Source organism: Panulirus ornatus, chromosome 17, assembly GCF_036320965.1.
Source record: "Panulirus ornatus isolate Po-2019 chromosome 17, ASM3632096v1, whole genome shotgun sequence".
In the NCBI taxonomy this organism is placed as follows: domain Eukaryota; kingdom Metazoa; phylum Arthropoda; class Malacostraca; order Decapoda; family Palinuridae; genus Panulirus; species Panulirus ornatus.
The window spans coordinates 18,424,515-18,443,520 of NC_092240.1; the positions used below are offsets into that span (position 1 = coordinate 18,424,515).

The 19,006-nt window shown below is 40.0% G+C and overlaps 1 protein-coding gene across 1 annotated transcript in view; it reads left to right on the top strand.

Annotated features, from left to right (window-relative positions):
• Window positions 1-19,006, top strand: part of LOC139754592 (inositol hexakisphosphate and diphosphoinositol-pentakisphosphate kinase-like) — a 264,046-nt gene that overhangs the window by 81,815 nt on the left and 163,225 nt on the right. The window contains exons 8-9 of the mRNA XM_071671998.1: window positions 9,712-9,763; window positions 15,158-15,224. Of these exons, the coding sequence (XP_071528099.1) occupies window positions 9,712-9,763; window positions 15,158-15,224 (119 nt within the window). The remainder of the gene's footprint in view (window positions 1-9,711; window positions 9,764-15,157; window positions 15,225-19,006) is intronic.

A 19,006-nucleotide genomic window follows, 5' to 3' on the forward strand; every position in this document is an offset into this window, starting at 1 on the left:
AGGGCACATGGTAGATTTGCTTGAAGAAAATGTACGAGTGGAAGTTCAGCAAAGGAGGAGTGAAGAATAGAGATAAGATGTGTAAGCAGAATGTTAAGAAGCTGATAGAGGAAAGCAAAGAAAGACTAGATGAAGATTTTGAAAGAAAGCTGAGTAAAAGTAAGGGAAAATAGGAATTGTACTGAAAGGAGGTGAAAAAGGAAAGAGGTAGATGTAAGAATGAAAATGGTAATGTGAGAAGTAAGGAATGGGAGTTGCTGATTCAGAAGGAGGAAGTGAAAGGAAGATGGAAAGAGTATTTTGAAGAACTGATGAATATGAGTGAAGGTGAGGCAGCAGTTGTTACATGCATGGTTATGGAGAATGAAAGGAAGAGGATACAAGTGCAAGGACCTACATCAAGAAGGAAGGTTAAAAGGGCAATAATGAGGTTGAAGGTAGGAAAGACACCAGAATTGGATTGGGTTATGGCTGAAGTATGGAGGAGAAAGTGTGCTAGAATGGATGCATTTGATATGTAATTTAGCATTGAGACAGAGAGTTGTGCCTGACAATTGGACAAAAGCTGTTATTGTTTCTTTATTCAAAGGACAAGGTGAAAATGATGTATGTGATAGTTGTAGGGGAATGTGCCTGTTAAACATACCAGGAAAAGTATATGCAAGAGTGTTGATTGACAAAGTATTGAAGTGACTGAATGCAGAATAATTGAGGATCAAGAGGGTTTTAGGAAAGGTAGGGATGTGTAGATTAGATTTTTGAAGTGACAGTGACTGTGGAAAAGTATCTAGTGAAAGGTAAGAAGCTGTAAGCAGCTTCTATGGATCTGAAGAAAGTATATAATGTAGTTGAGGTGCATGCTTTAAGTGATATGTTAAGAATATATTGGGTTGGGGGACAGCTGTTGATAGTGTGTAAAAAAACCTTCTGTATAGTAGCAAATATATGTGTAAGATTAGATGGAGACCCTTGAGCTATTTCTTCTTTATTTATTGTAGTCTTTGCTACTCCTTGAACACCTTTACCCATTATGCTTAATTATTATTTTTATTATTGTTATGCTTAATTGCTGTCTTCTGCATTAGCGAGGTAGCGCAAGGAAAAAGATGAAAGAACATCCCAACCCACCCACATACGCATGTATATACATAAACGCCAACACACACACATATACATACCTATACATTTCAACATATACATACATATACATACGAAGACATATACATATATACACTTGTACATATTCAAACTTGTTGCCTTCATCCATTGCTGTCGCCACCTCGCCACTCATGAAATAGCACCCCCCTCCCCTCGCGCATGTGTGAGGTAGCGCTAGGAAAAGACAACAAAGGCCACGTTTGTTCACACTCAGTCTTGAGCTGTCATGTCTAATGCACCAAAACCACAGCCCCCTTTCCACATCCAGGCCCCACAATACTTTCCATGGTTTACTCCAAACGCTTCACATGCCCTGGTTCAATCCATTGACAGCACATTGACCCTGGTATACCACATTGTTCCAGTTCACTCTATTCCTTGCATGCCTTTCACCCTCCTGTATGTTCAGGCCCCAATCGCTCAAAATCTCTTTCACTCCATCCTTCCACCTCCAATTTGGTCTCCCACTTCTCCTAGTTCCCTCCACCTCTGACACATAATCCTCTTTGTCAATCTTTCCTCATTCATTCTCTCCAGGTAACCAAACTATTTCAATATACCCTCTTCAGCTCTCTCAACCACACTCTTTTTATTACCATACATCTCTCTTACCCTTTCTTTACTTACTCGATCAAACCACCTCCCACCAAATATTGTCCTCAAACATTTCATTTCAACACATCCACCCTCCTCTGCACAATCCTATCTATAGCCCAAGCCTCACAACCATATAACATTGTTGGAACCACTATTCCTTCAAACATACCCATTTTTGTTCTCTGAGATAATGTTCTCTCCTTCCACACATTCTTCAACACTCCTCGAACCTTTGCCCCCTCCCCCACCCTGTGACTCACTTCCGCTTCCATGGTTCCATCTGCTGCTGAATCCACTCCCAGATATCTAAAACACCTCACTTCCTTCAGTTTTTCTCCTTTCAAACTGACCTCCCAATTAACTTGTCCCTCAACCCTACTGAACCTAATAACCTTGCTCTTATTCACATCTACTCTCAGCTTTCTTCTTTCACACACTTTACCAATCTCAGTCACTAAATTCTGCAGTTTCTTACCTGAGTCAGCTACCAGCACTGTATCATCAGTGGACATCAACTGACTCACTTCCCAAGCCCTCTCATCCACAACAGACTGCATACTTGCCCCCTCTCCAAAATTCCATCCACAACAGACTGCATGCTTGCCCCTCTCTCCAAAACTCTTGCATTCACCTGTCTAACAACCCCATCCATAGACAAATTAAACAACCATGGAGACATCACACACCCCTGCCACAAACTGACATTCACTGGGAACCAATCACTTTCCTTTCTTCCCACTTGTACACATGCCTTACATCCTTGATTAAAAGTTTTCACTGCTTCTAGCAACTTACCTCCCACCTCTCACACCATATACTCATAATATCTTCCACAGAGCATCTCTATCAACTCTGTATCATATGCCTTCTCCAAATCCACAAAAGCTACATACAAATCCATCTGTTTTTCTAAGTATTTCTCACATACATTCTTCAAAGCACACACCTGATCCATACATCCTTTACCACTTCTGAAACCACACTGCTCTTCCCCATCTGATGCTCTGTACATGCCTTTACCCTCTCAATTAATACCCTCCCATATAATTTCCCAGGAATACTCAACAAAGTTTTACCTCTGTAATTTGAACACTCGCCTTTATCCCCTTTGCCTTTATACAATGGCACTATGTATGCATTCCGCCAATCCTCAGGCACTTCACCATGAACCATACATTCATTGAATATACTTACCAACCAGTCAACAACACTGTCACCCCCTTTTTTAATGAATTTCACTGCAATACCATCCAAACCCGCCACCTTGCCGGCTTTCATCTTTTGCAAAGCTTTCACTACCTTTTCTCTGTTCACCAAACCATTTTCCCTGACCCTCTCACTTCACACACCACCTCGACCAAAACATCCCATATCTGCCACTCTATCATCAAACAACTTTCAACAAACCTTCATAATACTCATTCCATCTCCTAACTTCACCACTACTTGTTATTACCTCCCCATTATCCCCCCCTCACCAATGTTCCCATTTGTTCTCTTGTCTTACACAGTTCATTTACCTCCTTGGAAAACATCTTTTCATTCTCCCTAAAATTTAATGATACTCTCTCACCCCAACTCTCATTTGCCCTCTTTTTCACCTTTTCACCTTTCTCTTGACCTCCTGCTGCTTTCTTTTATACATCTCCCAGTCATTCGCACTACTTCCCTGCAAACATCATCCAAATGCCTCTCCCTTCTCTTTCAATGACAATCTTACTTCTTCATCCCACCACTCACTACCTTTTCTAATCTGCCCACCTCCCACCTTTCTTATGCCACAGGCATCTTTTGCACAAGCCATCACTGTTTCCCTAAATACATACCATTCCTCCCCGACTCCCCTTACATCATTTGCTCTCACCATTTCCATTAAGCTTAATAATTTCAATTATAATTGTTCCTTCGAGAAAATTGGAATGTAACATAAATTCAGAATATAATGGGGTAGCTCATCCTCTACCTCTCTTTTAACTAGAGTGGAATCAGAAGCCTTCCATCTCATTGATTCTCATGGCATCACATCCCTTCAACCTTCCTTTTCCACATCTCGTGATGTTGCCATGCTTTTTTACTCTGTAGATATTATTATTGCCATTGGGCTGATGAGTTGTTTGCATGCATCCACATCCCTGGGATTTAGACCTGTAACATGTGTTTGGCTGCTGCTTCCCACAGTTTTTATGTGAAGTCAGGCCAACCGAAGATTGACTGTTATGATACCTACTTCTTCCTTTGAACATCTAAGTAGTGGAATTCTCTTCCTTCTTTTTTTCTTTCCCTTTTCATGTCGCCTTTCTTCCTTCAAGAATCAGATATACAAACAACCTGTAGAGTTCTGATCAAATTCTATCTTCGTTTCACATAACTTTTTCCCTTCACTCAAGATATCCATGATTGGGGCATATTTTACCTGTGCCATGTCGGTCAGTAAAAGAGAAAAGCATACGGAGAGTAGCTTGGACCTCATGCAAGTCCCATTTCTAACCAGGAGGTGATTGGTAACTGTTGGTGATCCTGGAGCTATTTCCTTCTTATTCAGTGTAGTCTTTGCTACTCCTTGAAAACCTTTAACCATTACTCTTAATAACATTTTACTTATTATTGTTCTTAGAAAAAATTGGAATTTTATGTAGGTTTAGAAAGGTAGCTCATCCTTCACCTCAGTGTTAACTAGAGTGGAATCAAAAGCCTTCTATTACATTAATTCTCTTAGTATCACCTCTCTTTGACCTTCCTTTCCCATATCCCATGATATTGCTTCCCACAGTTTCTGTGTGAAGTCAGTACACTTGAGGATTGGCTATTATAATATCTCCTTCTTCCCTTGACCATCTAAGCTGTGGAACTTTCCTCCTTCTTTTGTCTCTCCTTCCTCATACAACCTTTCTTCCTTAAAGATTTAGGTATACAGACACCTGCAGAGTTCTGATTAATTTCAATCTTCATTTCCTTTTTCTTTTTTTCTTCACCTGAGATGTCCTTGATTGGGGCATATTTTGCCTGTGGTATGTTGGTGATGGAAAAAAGCATGGGAAGAGTAGCTAGGTCCTCATGCAAGTCATAGTTCTAACCAGATGATTCAGATGACCCTGGAGTTATTTCCTTCTGATTCAGTGTAGTCTTTGCTACTCCCTGAACACCTCTGCCCTTGAAAGTATGAGTTTCCATTACACTTGATAACATTTCACTTATTTTGTTCCTCAGAAAAATTTGGAATGTAATAGAATGTAGCCTCCAGTGGAACACCCTTTCCCCCAGTTAGTCCATTAAAATGGGAGTTTACTGTACCTATGATTTTCAATGGCACCACCAAAATTGCTCCCACATGTTGGGTAGTGTCATGTGGCCACCGATTGCTTATCGCCCAGTCCAGCAGACCACCACTGCCAAGAAAATGGAGCTATTTCCTTCTTGTTCAGTGTAGTCTTTGCTACTCCTTGAAAACCTTTAACCCTTACTCTTAATAACATTTCACTTATTATTGTTCCTTAGAAAAATTTGGAATTTTATGTAGGTTTAGAAAGGTAGCTCATCCTTCACCTCAGTGTTAACTAGAGTGGAATCAAAAGCCTTCCATTTCATTAATTCTCTTAGCATCACCTCTCTTTACCTTCCTTTCCCATATCCCATGATATTGCCTCCCACAGTTTTTGAGTGAAGTCAGTACACTTAAGGATTGGCTATTATGATATCTCCTTCCCTTGACCATCTAAGCTGTGGAACTCTCTTCCATCTTTTGTCTCTCCTTCATACAACCTTTCTTCCTTAAAGATTTAGGTATACAGACACCTGCAGAGTTCTGATTAATTTTAATCTTCATTTCCTTTTTCTTTTTTTCTTCACCTGAGATGTCCTTGATTGGGGCATATTTTGCCTGTGGTATGTCGGTCATAGTAAAAAGCATGGGGAGAGTAGCTAGGTACTCGTGCAAGTCATAGTTCTAAGCAGATGTTACAGATGACCCTGGAGTTATTTCCCTCTGATTCAGTGTAGTCTTTGCTACTCCTTGAACACCTCTGCCCTTGAAAGTATGAGTTTCCATTACACTTGATAACATTTCACTTATTTTGTTCCCCAGAAAAATTTGGAATGTAATAGAATTTAGCTTCCAGTGACCACCCCTTCCCCCAGTTAGTCCGTTAGAATGGGGGTTTACTGTATCTATGGTTTTCAATGGCACCACCAAAATTGTTTCCCCATGTTGGGTGAGTGTCATGTGGCCACAGATTGCTTATCGCCCAGTCCAGCAGACCACCACTGCCAGGAAAATGCTTGAAGAGTGTCATTACTAGGTAGTGTAGCTAGGTAGAGCATCAAGGTATCCTTTTGTGCAACATAGCTGGCTAGTTCCTTTAGATTGTATGAATTTTAGGCTTCAGGCTTGACATACTGCAATGATATAATAAATTTACAGTTCTCTGTATGAGAGATGGGGTAAGCTAGTAAACTTCAGGGAGAAAATGAGACAAGGAGGTTAATTATGTGAAAAACAAACAAAAACAAGAGAACAAATAGTAACATCATTTAAGGGGGCAAATGGGGAAGTGGTAATGGGTAGTGATAAGGTGAGAAGGAGATGGAGAGATGAATGTGTTTGATGATAGGGTGGCAGATGTAAAGTGTTTAGGTCATGGAGGTATAAGAAGTGAGAGTCGTGGAAAGTGGTTAGATGAAGATAGAAGAGGTAGTGAAAGCCATGCCTGAGATGAAATGTGACGAGGTGCCTGGAGTGGATGGTATTGCACTTGAATTTCTTGAGAAAGGGGTTGATTTTATTGTTTATTGGTTAATTAGGATTTTCATTGTGTGGATCATGTTGAGGTGCCTAAGAATTTGTGGAATGCATGTATAGTGCCACTATATAAAGGCAAGGGAGACAGAAGTGAGTATTCAAGCTGCAGAGGTACAAGTTTGTTGAGGGTGCTTGGTAAGTTGTTTGGGAGTGGTGATTGTGAGGGTGAATGCATGTACAGAGCAACAGAATGGGGAGAAACAGTGTGGTTTTAGGAATGATAAAGGGTGTGTGGAGTAGGTATTTGCTTTAAGAATGTGTGTGAGAAATCATCAGAGAAACAGAAGGTTATGTATGTAGCATTTATGGGTTTGGAGAGAGCACATGGTAGGGTTGATAGAGATACCTTGTAGAAGGTCTTACAAATATATGGTGTGGCAGGAAAGTTACTGCAAGCAGTGAGAAGATATTATTAAGAGTGTAAGGCATGGGTATGAGTAGGAAGAGAGTAGAGTGAGTAGTCCCAAGCAGACGTTGGTTTATATGTGCTGTCACTGTGGCTGTTGGATTAGTTTATGGATGGAATGGTGAGGGAGGTAAGTGCAAGGTTCTGAAAAAGAGGGGTGAGTATGCAGTTCATAGGGGGCAAGGGTCTGATGAGACAATGCTTATGTCAGATTTGAGTGAGAAACTGCATAAGTTTGGGAGAGTGTGTGAAAGAAGGAAGTTGCGAGTAGATGTTAATAAAAGCAAGTTTATAGATAAGCTTTAGTTGGGCAGAGGGACAGGATAGTTGGGTGTTTGAATGGGGAAAATTTGGAGAAAGTTAAGCATTGAGGAATGGGTGGAAAGAGAGCTTATCTGTGGTGGCAAAAATGGGTATGTATGAATATATAGTAGTCCCATCAATGTTATATGGATAAGAGGCATGGGCTGTAGATGAAAATGTGTGGAGAAAGATGGATATGTTGGAAATGAAAAATATGAGGACAGTATGTGGTAAGAGGTGGTTTAATCAAGTAATGATAAAACTAGGGGAGAGAGATGTGATAATAAGAAAAGTTTGATTGAGGGAGTTGAAGATGGTTTGCTGAAATTGTTTGGAATATGGAAAGAATGAGTGAGGAACAGGATATTTATGCCATAAGAGGAGAGAAGGAGAAGAAGAAGAGCAAATTGGAGATGGAAGGATGGAATGAAAAATACTTTGAGTGGTTGGGACTTGAATATACAAGAGAGTGAAAGGAGTGTATGCGATAGAGTGAATTGGAACAATATGGTATACAGGGGATGATGTTTAGTCAGGCGGCTGATGAAACCACAGAGTGGTCTGTGGGACTTGGTTCTAGATAGGGAGCTGTAGTTTTACTGCATTACACATGACAGATAGAGAATGGGTATGAATGAATGCATCATTTCTCCATCTGTTCCTGGTACTAACTCAGTAACACAGGAAACAGTGAGCAAGTAAGAAGAAATAGCAGTACTTCATTTCTTTGTACTTTTATAGGATAAGCCTGTTTTTTTTTAAGTATAATATCTCTGTTTTATACCCTAAAGTGTTCATTGTAAGACTTGAGGATGTCCCTTAAGAGGTACTACCCCAAACCCCCTGTCTTCTATGGGCCTTGTACCTTGTAACTTGTCGGGCCGATTAGGTAAATAACCCTAGTGGTTGGCAAGGGCCTTCCGTATTGATATATACAATTAAAGGGAGTTGCAGTTTGAGTAATGCATGTGGCTTGGGATATTAGTGTGTGAAACTGGAATAGATATGAACAGTAAATAAGATTTTTTACATCATTAGTTTGATAGCGTCAGTAGCAAATGAACAGTTTTTCTTATTTGCATACATCCGGTCGACTAGTTTTCATGTATGATTTACCACTACCAAAATCTATCTTCTGCAGACTACTGCATGGTTTATCTTGACCACTTCCTATGCCAAGGGTCAGCTTATCAAAAGCACATTGATGTTGATATACCTCATAGATCCAGTCCAGTCTCTCTAATGCATGTCTTTAGCTCTCCTGAATATTCTGGACCAGATACCCCAAAGCCTCTTTCTCTTCATCCTTTCACCTTCTTAATCTTCCTCTCCTTGCTCATTTTACCTCTGACACATATATCGTATTAGTCAATCTTTCTTATTTCATCCTCACAGTATTCCTGAACAACTTCTGCACACCTTAGTTGACCCCATCAGTTAGATACACTTACCACTGCCCCTCTCTCCTATGCTCATTCCTTACATGATCGCACCACATATCATCCTCAGACATTTAGATTCTAACATGTGTACCCTCTTCCTTTCTTTTGCATTTAGGGCCCAAGAATCACATCCAGTACTAGAACCACTATACATTCTAATATTGTCTTTGCCATTACAGATACTTAACTTTCTTTCATAATGCACCCAGGGCCTTTTTCTTTCTTCAACTCTCATGTTTCCATCTCTCACATCCACTCCTAGGTCGCTGAACCACTCCACTTCTCGAGGTCCATCCCATTTAGACTTACTCATAAATAATCATGTCTCATCTCCCTGCTGGATCTGGTTACCTTTCATTCGTTCATATTTATGTTTTTTTTTTGTTTTTTTTTGACCAACATGGCTCTGGCAAAATTTGCCCTAATCGAAGGCCATCTCTGTGAGAGGAATGAAATGAGGAAAAAATGTAGAAATTACTCTGGGCTTTGCTGATGTGTATTGGCTAGAATTTAAAGGTTGAAAGATTATAGCAAGAGATGAAAGAAGGAAGAGAATTCCACCTCTTAGCTCTTCTGAGGAAGGGTGCATCATAATGGCCAATTTTCAGTTAGCTGGTCTTTCTCAAACCCCTCCAACTCTCCAACTTTGGTACCACTTTCTCTCTAGAGCCTGCCACATGTGCTTTGTCACCTCTTTACATTAACTGATTTACCTCCCTTGCCTTTCCAACCCCAGCATACTGGAGACTTGCCTTTTACTCCAAGACCTTGCATATACTTTCCTCAACCCCCTGTCCTTGGAACACTTTGAATGGCTATAGTGGCATCACATATCCTTGATGGTGACTCATCATAGGGATCTACACCCCCTCTTTAAAGAGAAATTTTTTAATCATTGTTTATTACAAGTGAAAAAAATGTGTAAGTACCTGCAATATCTGTGTACTGTTTAATTAGTATTTACACTCAGCCTTTGGTTGGATATCTACATAAGGCTTTCATTTTTGCAGAAGGTGCCAGAGAAATATGCTGAGTTTCCTGATGGTGTAATGCAGCCTGGAGGTAAGAATTTGAGCAGTTTATCATGAAAAGTATGTGAATTTTCTTAATGAAATACTAAAAATATTGAATATGTCTTCTTCTGGTCCTGGTGAAGGACATCCAAAAGTGCAGAAATTCTTCCCTGAAATGCCTTATAGTTGGTCATATCCCTTAATAGAAAAAAATCCCATCACTAGCAACAAGTTAAAATGCATTGTACCACTGCCTCATGCATTTTTGCCCAGCCCATTCACCCTCTCTCTAACTCTTCATATATTTTAGCCTTCCTCTCTACCTGCAGAGCCAGATGCTATTATATAAGAAAAACTTTTTCAATTTGGTTTATGGTATGCACTGTAATGGTTTTGATGTGCATCATCAGCCCTAAAGTGTTTCTTGGTATCCATTCTTCTTGAATAAGAAATAAACTGTTTGACATGTCAGTGTGCTTCTCTTGGCATATGTATTGCTTCTGTGTAAACTGCTTGTAATTACTCTGTTGTTATTAGTTTATACTTAAGGGACTGTCATCTCCAGGGGGCATACCTATACTTTTGAAAACTATATACATCAGATTCATATCAACATTAACAGTTATTTGGCTCCATATAAGTTTATCATAAACTATATATACTTAAATGCATGAAAGCACTTCAGGAAAAGTAAAAGGAATTGAGATGAAAACAGGCAAATCTATGCACACGTGTATGATGCATATGCCTTGCTGCATCTCTGACCTCAAAGCAAATATAGAGTATCCTATTCCATTATAAATGCTGAGGTAAGTAATGTGGAAGTTGAGGGTATGATTGGTGCACATGGGGTATTCAGTGTTGTGAATGGAATTGGTGAAGTGCTTGTAGATTTGTGTGTTAAAAAAAGACTAGTGATTAGGAATATATATTAAATCGAGAGAAATACACAAGTCTATTTATGTGAGTAGGAAAGTTTGTCAATGGGCATTATTAGCTTATGTGTTAATTGATAGGAGTGTAAAATAAAGACTTTTGGATGGAAATTTGCTGAGAGGGGCAGTTGGTGGGATGTCTGATTATTTTCTTGTGGAGGTGAGGGTGAAGTTTTGTAGAGGTTTTCAAAAAATTGGAGACAGTGTTGGGCAGAAGAGAGTGGTGAGAGTAAGTGAGCTGGAAAAGGAGACTTTTGTGAAGAAATACTGGCAGAGATTGCCTGTAGAATGGGAAATGGTAAGAGCAAATGAAGTGAGGGGAGAGGATGAGGAATGGGATATATTTAGGGAAGCAGTGATGGCATGTGCAAGAGAAAAGAGAGGCATTTGGGCAGTACATACAAGGAAAGAGTGCAAATGATTGAGGGATGTATAAGAGAAAGTGGTAGGAGGCTAAGAGGAAGGTGCAAGGGTTGAAAAAGAGGGACACATGAGAGTTGGGGTGAGAGAGTATCATTAAACTGTAGGGAAAATAAGAATATGTTTTGGAAGGAAGTAAATAATGTGTGAAAGACAAGAGAACAAATGGGAACATTGGTGAAGGGAGCAGAAGGGGGAAGTGATTACAGGTAGTGATGAAGTGACGAGGAGATGGTGTGAGTATTTTCAAAGATTGTTGAATGTGTTTGATGATAGTGGCAAATGTAGGGTGTTTTTGTCAGGGTGGCATGCGAAGTGAGAAAATCCGGGAGAGTGGTTTGGTGAAGAGAGAAGAGGTGAAATCCTTTTGGAAGATGAAATCTGGCAAGGCAGCAGGATTAGGTGGCATTGCAGTTGAATTTATTGAGAAAGGGGTGACTGTATTGTTGATTGGTTGATAAGGGTATTCAGTGAGGAATTCATGTATAGTACCATTCTATAAAAGCAGAGGGAATAAAGGTGAATGATCAAACTACAGAGGCATAAGTTTGTTGAGTATACCTGAAAATTTTATGGGAGGGTATTGATTGAGAGAGTGAAGGCATGTACAGAGCATCAGATTGGGAAGAGCAGTGTGGTTTCAGAAGTGGTAGAGGATGTTAGGATCAGGTGTTTGCTTTGAAGAATGTGTGTGAGAAATACTTTGAAAAATAGATATTTTTGTATGTGGCATTTATGGAGCTGAAGAAGGCATATGATAGAGTTGATAGAGATGCTTTGTGGAAGGTATTAAGAATATACATGGTGTGGGAGGTAAGTTGTTAGAAGCAGTGAGAAGTTTTTATCAAGGGTGTAAGGCATTTGTATGAGTAGGAGGAGAGTGAGAGTAATTGGTTCCTAGTGAAGGTTGGTCTGTGTCAGGGGTATGGGATGTCATGGTTGTTTAATTTGTTTATGGATGGGGTGGTGAGGGAGGTAAATGCAAGAGTTTTAGAGAGAGGGGCAAGTATGCAGTCTGTTAGAGATGAGAGTGTCTAGGGAGTGAGTCAGTTGTTGTTTGCTGATGATACAGCAATGTTGGCTGATTAAAGTGGGAAACTGCAGAAGTTGGTACCAGGTTTAGAAATGTGTCAAAAGAGAAAGATTAGAGTAAATGTGAATTTAAGCATGGTTATTAAGTTCACCAGGGTTGAGGGACAAGTTAGTTGGGATGTAAGTTTGAATTGAGAAAAAATGGAGGAAGTGAAGTGTTTTAGATATCTGAGAATGGTCTTGGCAGTGATTAGAACCATGGAAGCGGAAGTGAGTTATAGAGTGGGGGAGGGGACAAAGGTTCTGGGAGCAATGCAGAATGTGTGGAAAGAGAGAATATTATCTCAGAGAACAAAATTGGCTATGTCTGAAAGAATAGTAGTTCTAACATTATTATGTTTGCTAGGCATGGGATATAGATAGGGTTGTATGGAGGAGGGTGGATGTGTTGGAAATGAAATGTTTGAGGACAATATATGATGTAAGTTGGTTTGATCGAGTAAGTAATGAAAGAGTAAGAGAGATGTGTGGAAATAAATAGTGTGTAGTTGAGAGAGCAAAAGGGAGTGTACTGAAATGGTTTAGACATATGGCCTAGTGCATATGCACCAATAATAACCAATCTCTTGCCATCCACTTTTAGGTCAACCCATATCAGTCTAGAGTCTACTTACTTAACATCTATCACAAACTTCCACACCTCCTGCTTCAAGAATAGTGCTACTACTTCTTTGGCTCTTTTCCTCTCACAAACCACTGATTTTACTCCTGAAACATTTCCAAATCATTCTTTCCTTTTACTCTTGAGCTTTGTTTCATTCAAAGCCAGAACATCCAAGTTTCTTTCCTCAAACATATTACCTAGCTCTCCTCATTCACACACGTTAGGCACCCTAACTTAAGCCTTCGAGGAGGAAGAGCAATCTCTGCTTGGCTCCTTTGTGTGTTCCTTCCTTTAGAAATTGAAACACAACAAGAGGGGATGGAGGTTTGCTTCCCCAAGCTCTTACCCCCATTAGACACCTATGAAATGCAGGGAATATGGAGGTAGAATTCTTTCTCCCATATTTTTTACAACTTTCGTACATTATTTGAATATCTACTTTTCAAAGACATTATTCACATGAACAAATGAAAAAGTAACCTTATTTTCTTCAGATATTTAGACAGTGACAAAAGAGAAATTGTTTCATTTACAGTAAAGTTGTTCCATAAATACTTTCTGCAGTGATGAGGCAGTTACACTTCCTTCGACAATGTAGAGGTAATGATGATGCCTGCCATTTTTTCCAACTGTGATTTTGGGCTCCTTGGGACATCTATGGATAAGATGTGGAATCATACATCTGCTGAGTAGGTCACAAAAGATCATGGCAGGGTTGGTTGTACTAAGTATGGCTAACATAAAGGTATGGCACATTGAAGGGGTAATTTACCAAGTTGAAGGGGTAATTTACCAAGTTCCCATGCTTCTAGAAGCATACTAGTATACAGTACTTGTGTATTGGGTGTTTACACATAGGGAATCATTATGATTCTTCATGGAAATTTCCATTATAGAACCTCAATGAGGATTTGATAACACTGAACAGACAGTGGCTCACCTTCTTACCCAAGAGCCAGATCTTTGCTTAGATTGCTTTGGAATGTTTTATCAGTGAAGTATTTGTTGGTTGCAGTAATCAGGACAGCATGTCATGTTATTGATGTATATGAAAATTTATGTAATATTTCAGAGGATTTGTTGCAATTAGATTAGTGAATAAAGTTGTTTTATGTCTATTTCAGGCCAAGAATAAAGTTGGTATCTTTTTTATCATAAATGGGAATTGTCAAAGTTCATAGATCTTTTTTGATATGTTCTCCTAGTGGGCAGTATAACTCCATAATATTTTCTGATGAAAATTCTTCTCTTTACAGCTTTGGTATCAGAAGAAATAGTGAAATCCATACAGTCTCTAAATACCAAAACTACTGAAGTTTGAAGATCATCTTTTGTCAATAATATGCATCCAAATTTAATGTTTTTTACCAAAAAAGAGAGAGTTAAGTTTAGGAATAAATCTCTGTTGATACTACCATGGAAATCTTTTTCCTATGAATTACTGTACATATCATCTGTGTCCAGTCAGGACCTTTAGAGTCTTTGCTTCACAGATATGTACATAGAACATTCACTTGTTCATCCAGGCTGCTATAGACCTTTACTGATAGGGAACAGGTCCTATGAATCAGCAATTGTTCTTTCATAACTAGGGCTATCTGCTGAAACCCATAATAACAGGAAAAGGTTTCTAACATGATTTTTTAAGGAAAATTTGTAGAATGAGAATAACAAGAGAAGTCTTTGGCATTTGAAAAACCACCTTCCTTCGGTGATATATCTCTTTATGTCAGGTTGAACCTCCCTTGCAGGGGTTTGGGTGTGCCACCTTCAGAAGAGGAGATTTCTTAGCTGGAGTCATATTGTTTCTTAAGTTTCTTTTGGGTTTATCTCTTAATTTCCAACTCCTTCATGTGGGTATGCTCTCAAATGCTGATGGGACTTATCAAATGGTGAGAAATAGGATTTTTAAAGATGAAAATACATTTTTTGTCATAGATTATTATAGATGAAGCAGGGCCTATGAGAAGGGGGGGTGCAGGGGGTACATTGTACCTGGGCCTGGGGGCTCAAAAGGGGGTCCAGGAATTTCCTAGGATGTCAGAAAATGTTTGCATGTATTAAAGACTAGCTTTCACATTTTGTGTGAGCTTACGTAGTTGAAATATTCTTACTGCACATGGCATAAAACCATAGTGGATAAAAACAGGATGACTGATGGAGAGGGGAAGGGGACCTGAAAGAAACTTTGTATCCCCTGATGAAATTCCTCTCAGAGGCCCTGGGTTGAAGAGCATAAATCCCCCATTTTTTGGCTTAAGGAAGATTTTAAACTACCACTGAAAAAGAGTACTGTCAGATCCATATAAGATTCATAGTGTAGTAGAGAAATAGTTATTCATCCTACACAACATGCAATATTGATATAATCTTTTCTGTGTTTATTTTGCAGGAGTTGATGTGACTGATATGGACCAGTTGATGTCTGGAAAATCAGAACCAATCCCGATTTCTTCCAGGTTAGTATCTTATACTGTGTAGCTCTTTTTGTCCACCAGTCCTTTATTGCACTAATCCCAGCAGACATTTTAGAAATGTTCATGACATCAAATTCATATAAATATATGGACTGAACCAGGGCATGTGAAATGTTTGGAGTAAACCTTGGAAAGGTCTGTGGAGCCTGATGTGGATAGAGAGCTGTGGTTTTGATGCATTACACAAGACAGCTAGAGAATGAGTGTGAATGAATGTGGCCTTATTTTGTCTGTTTTCCTGGTGCTACCTCACTGTAGCAGGGGGGTATCAATGCTGTTTCCTGTGGGGCAGGGTAGCATCAGGAATGGATGAAGGCAAGCAAGTATGAATATGTACACGTGTATATATGTATATGTCTGTGTATGTGTATGTTTATGTATATGTGTATATGTTGATTGAGAGAGTGAAGGTATGTATAGAGTGTCAGATTGGGGAGGAGCAGTGTGGTTTCAGAAGTGGTAGAGAATATGTAGATCATGTGTTTGCTTTGAAGAATGTGTGTGAGAAATTCTTAGAAAAACAGATGGATTTGTATGTAGAATTTATGGATCTGGATAGGGCATATGATAAGGTTGATAGAGATGCTTTGTGGAAGGTCTTAAGAGTATATGATGTGAGAGGAAAGCTGCTAGAATTAGTGAAAAGTTTTTACCAAGGATGTACAAGTAGGAAGAGAGGAGAGTGGTTGGTTCTCAGTGAATGTCGGTCTGCGGCAAGGGTGTATGATGTCCCCATCTTTATTTAATTTGTTTATGGATGGGGTGGTTAGGGAGGTAAATGCAAGAGTTTTGGAGAGAGGGATGAGTATGCAGTCTGCTGGGGATGAGAGAGCCTGGAAAGTGAGTCAGTTGTTGTTCGTAGATGATACAGCTCTTGTGGCTGATGCGAGTGAGAAACTGCAGAAGCTGGTGACTGAGTTTGGAAAAGTGTGTGAAACGAGAAAGTTAAGAGTAAATGTGAATAAGAGCAAAGTCATTAGGTTCAGTAGGGTTGAGGGACAAGTTAATTGGGATGTTAGTTTGTCTTAAGAAAAAATTAGAGGAATGAAGTGTTTTAGATATCTGGGAGTGGACTTAGCAGCAGATGGAACCATGGAAGCAGAAGTGAGTCACAGGGTGGGGGATGGAGCAATGAAGAATGTGTGGAAGGAGAGAATGTTATCTTGGAGAGCAGAAATGGGTATGTTTGAAGGAATAGTAGTTCCAACAATGTTATATGGTTGCAAGGCATGGGCTATAGATAGGATTGTACAGAGGAGGGAGGATGTGTTGGAAATGAAATGTTGGAGGACGATATGTGGTGTGAAGTAATTTGATCGAGTAAGTAATAAGAGAGATGTGGAAATATAAAGAATGTGGTTGAGAGAGCAGAAGAGGGTGTGTTGAAATGGTTTGGACATATGGAGAGAATGAGTGAGGAAAGATTGACAAAGAAGATATACGTGTCAGAGATGGAGGGAACAAGGAGAAGCTGGAGACCATGTTGTAGGTGGAAGGATATAATGAAGAAGATTTTGAGTGATTGGGGCAAGGAATAGAGTGAATTGGAACAATGTGGTATACCGGGGTCAACGTGCTGTCAGTGGACCGAACCAAGGCATGTTAAGTGTCTGGGGTAAACCATGGAAAGGTCTGTGGGTCCTGGATGTTGCTAGGAAGTTTTGGCTTTAGTGCATTACACATGACAGCTAAAGACTGAGTGTGAATGAATGTGGCACTTTTTGCCTGTTGTCCTAGCGCTACCTTGCTGAAGCAAGGGGTAGCATTGTTGTTTCCAGTGGAACAGGGTAGCAACAGGAATAGGTGAAAGCAAGCAAGTATATATATATATATATATATATATTTTTTTTTTTTTTATACTTTGTCGCTGTCTCCCGCGTTTGCGAGGTAGCGCAAGGAAACAGACGAAAGAAATGGCCCAACCCCCCCCATACACATGTATATACATACGTCCACACACGCAAATATACATACCTACACAGCTTTCCATGGCTTACCCCAGACGCTTCACATGCCTTGATTCAATCCACTGACAGCACGTCAACCCCGGTATACCACATCGCTCCAATTCACTCTATTCCTTGCCCTCCTTTCACCCTCCTGCATGTTCAGGCCCCGATCACACAAAACCTTTTTCACTCCATCTTTCCACCTCCAATTTGGTCTCCCTCTTCTCCTTGTTCCCTCCACCTCCGACACATATATCCTCTTGGTCAATCTTTCCTCACTCATCCTCTCCATGTGCCCAAACCACTTCAAAGCACCCTCTTCTGCTCTCTCAACCACGCTCTTTTTATTTCCACACATCTCTCTTACCCTTACGTTACTCACTCGATCAAACCACCTCACACCACACATTGTCCTCAAACATCTCATTTCCAGCACATCCATCCTCCTACGCACAACTCTATCCATAGCCCACGCCTCGCAACCATACAACATTGTTGGAACCACTATTCCTTCAAACATACCCATTTTTGCTTTCCAAGATAATGTTCTCGACTTCCACACATTCTTCAAGGCCCCCAGAATTTTCGCCCCCTCCCCCACCCTATGATCCACTTCCGCTTCCATGGTTCCATCCGCTGCCAGATCCACTCCCAGATATCTAAAACACTTCACTTCCTCCAGTTTTTCTCCATTCAAACTCACCTCCCAATTGACTTGACCCTCAACCCTACTGTACCTAATAACCTTGCTCTTATTCACATTTACTCTTAACTTTCTTCTTCCACACACTTTACCAAACTCAGTCACCAGCTTCTGCAGTTTCTCACATGAATCAGCCACCAGCACTGTATCATCAGCGAACAACAACTGACTCACTTCCCAAGCTCTCTCATCCCCAACAGACTTCATACTTGCCCCTCTTTCCAAAACTCTTGCATTTACCTCCCTAACAACCCCATCCATAAACAAATTAAACAACCATGGAGACATCACACACCCCTGCCGCAAACCTACATTCACTGAGAACCAATCACTTTCCTCTCTTCCTACACGTACACATGCCTTACATCCTCGATAAAAACTTTTCACTGCTTCTAACAACTTGCCTCCCACACCATATATTCTTAATACCTCCCACAGAGCATCTCTATCAACTCTATCATATGCCTTCTCCAGATCCATAAATGCTACATACAAATCCATTTGCTTTTCTAAGTATTTCTCACATACATTCTTCAAAGCAAACACCTGATCCACACATCCTTTACCACTTCTGAAACCACACTGCTCTTCCCCAATCTGATGCTCTGTACATGCCTTCACCCTCTCAATCAATACCCTCCCATATAATTTGCCAGGAATACTCAACAAACTTATACCTCTGTAATTTGAGCACTGACTCTTATCCCCTTTGCCTTTGTACAATGGCACTATGCACGCATTCCGCCAATCCTCAGGCACCTCACCATGAGTCATACATACATTAAATAACCTTACCAACCAGTCAACAATACAGTCACCCCCTTTTTTAATAAATTCCACTGCAATACCATCCAAACCAGAGTGAATTGGAGCGATGTGGTATACCGGGGTTGACGTGCTGGCAGTGGATTAAATCAGGGCATGTGAAGCGTCTGGGGTAAACCATGGAAATCTGTGTAGGTATGTATAGTTGCGTGTGTGGACGTATGTATATACATGTGTATGGGGGCCATTTCTTTCGTCTGTTTCCTTGCGCTACCTCGCAAATGCGGGAGACAGCGGCAAAAAAAAAAAAAAAATATATATATATATATATATATATATATATATAT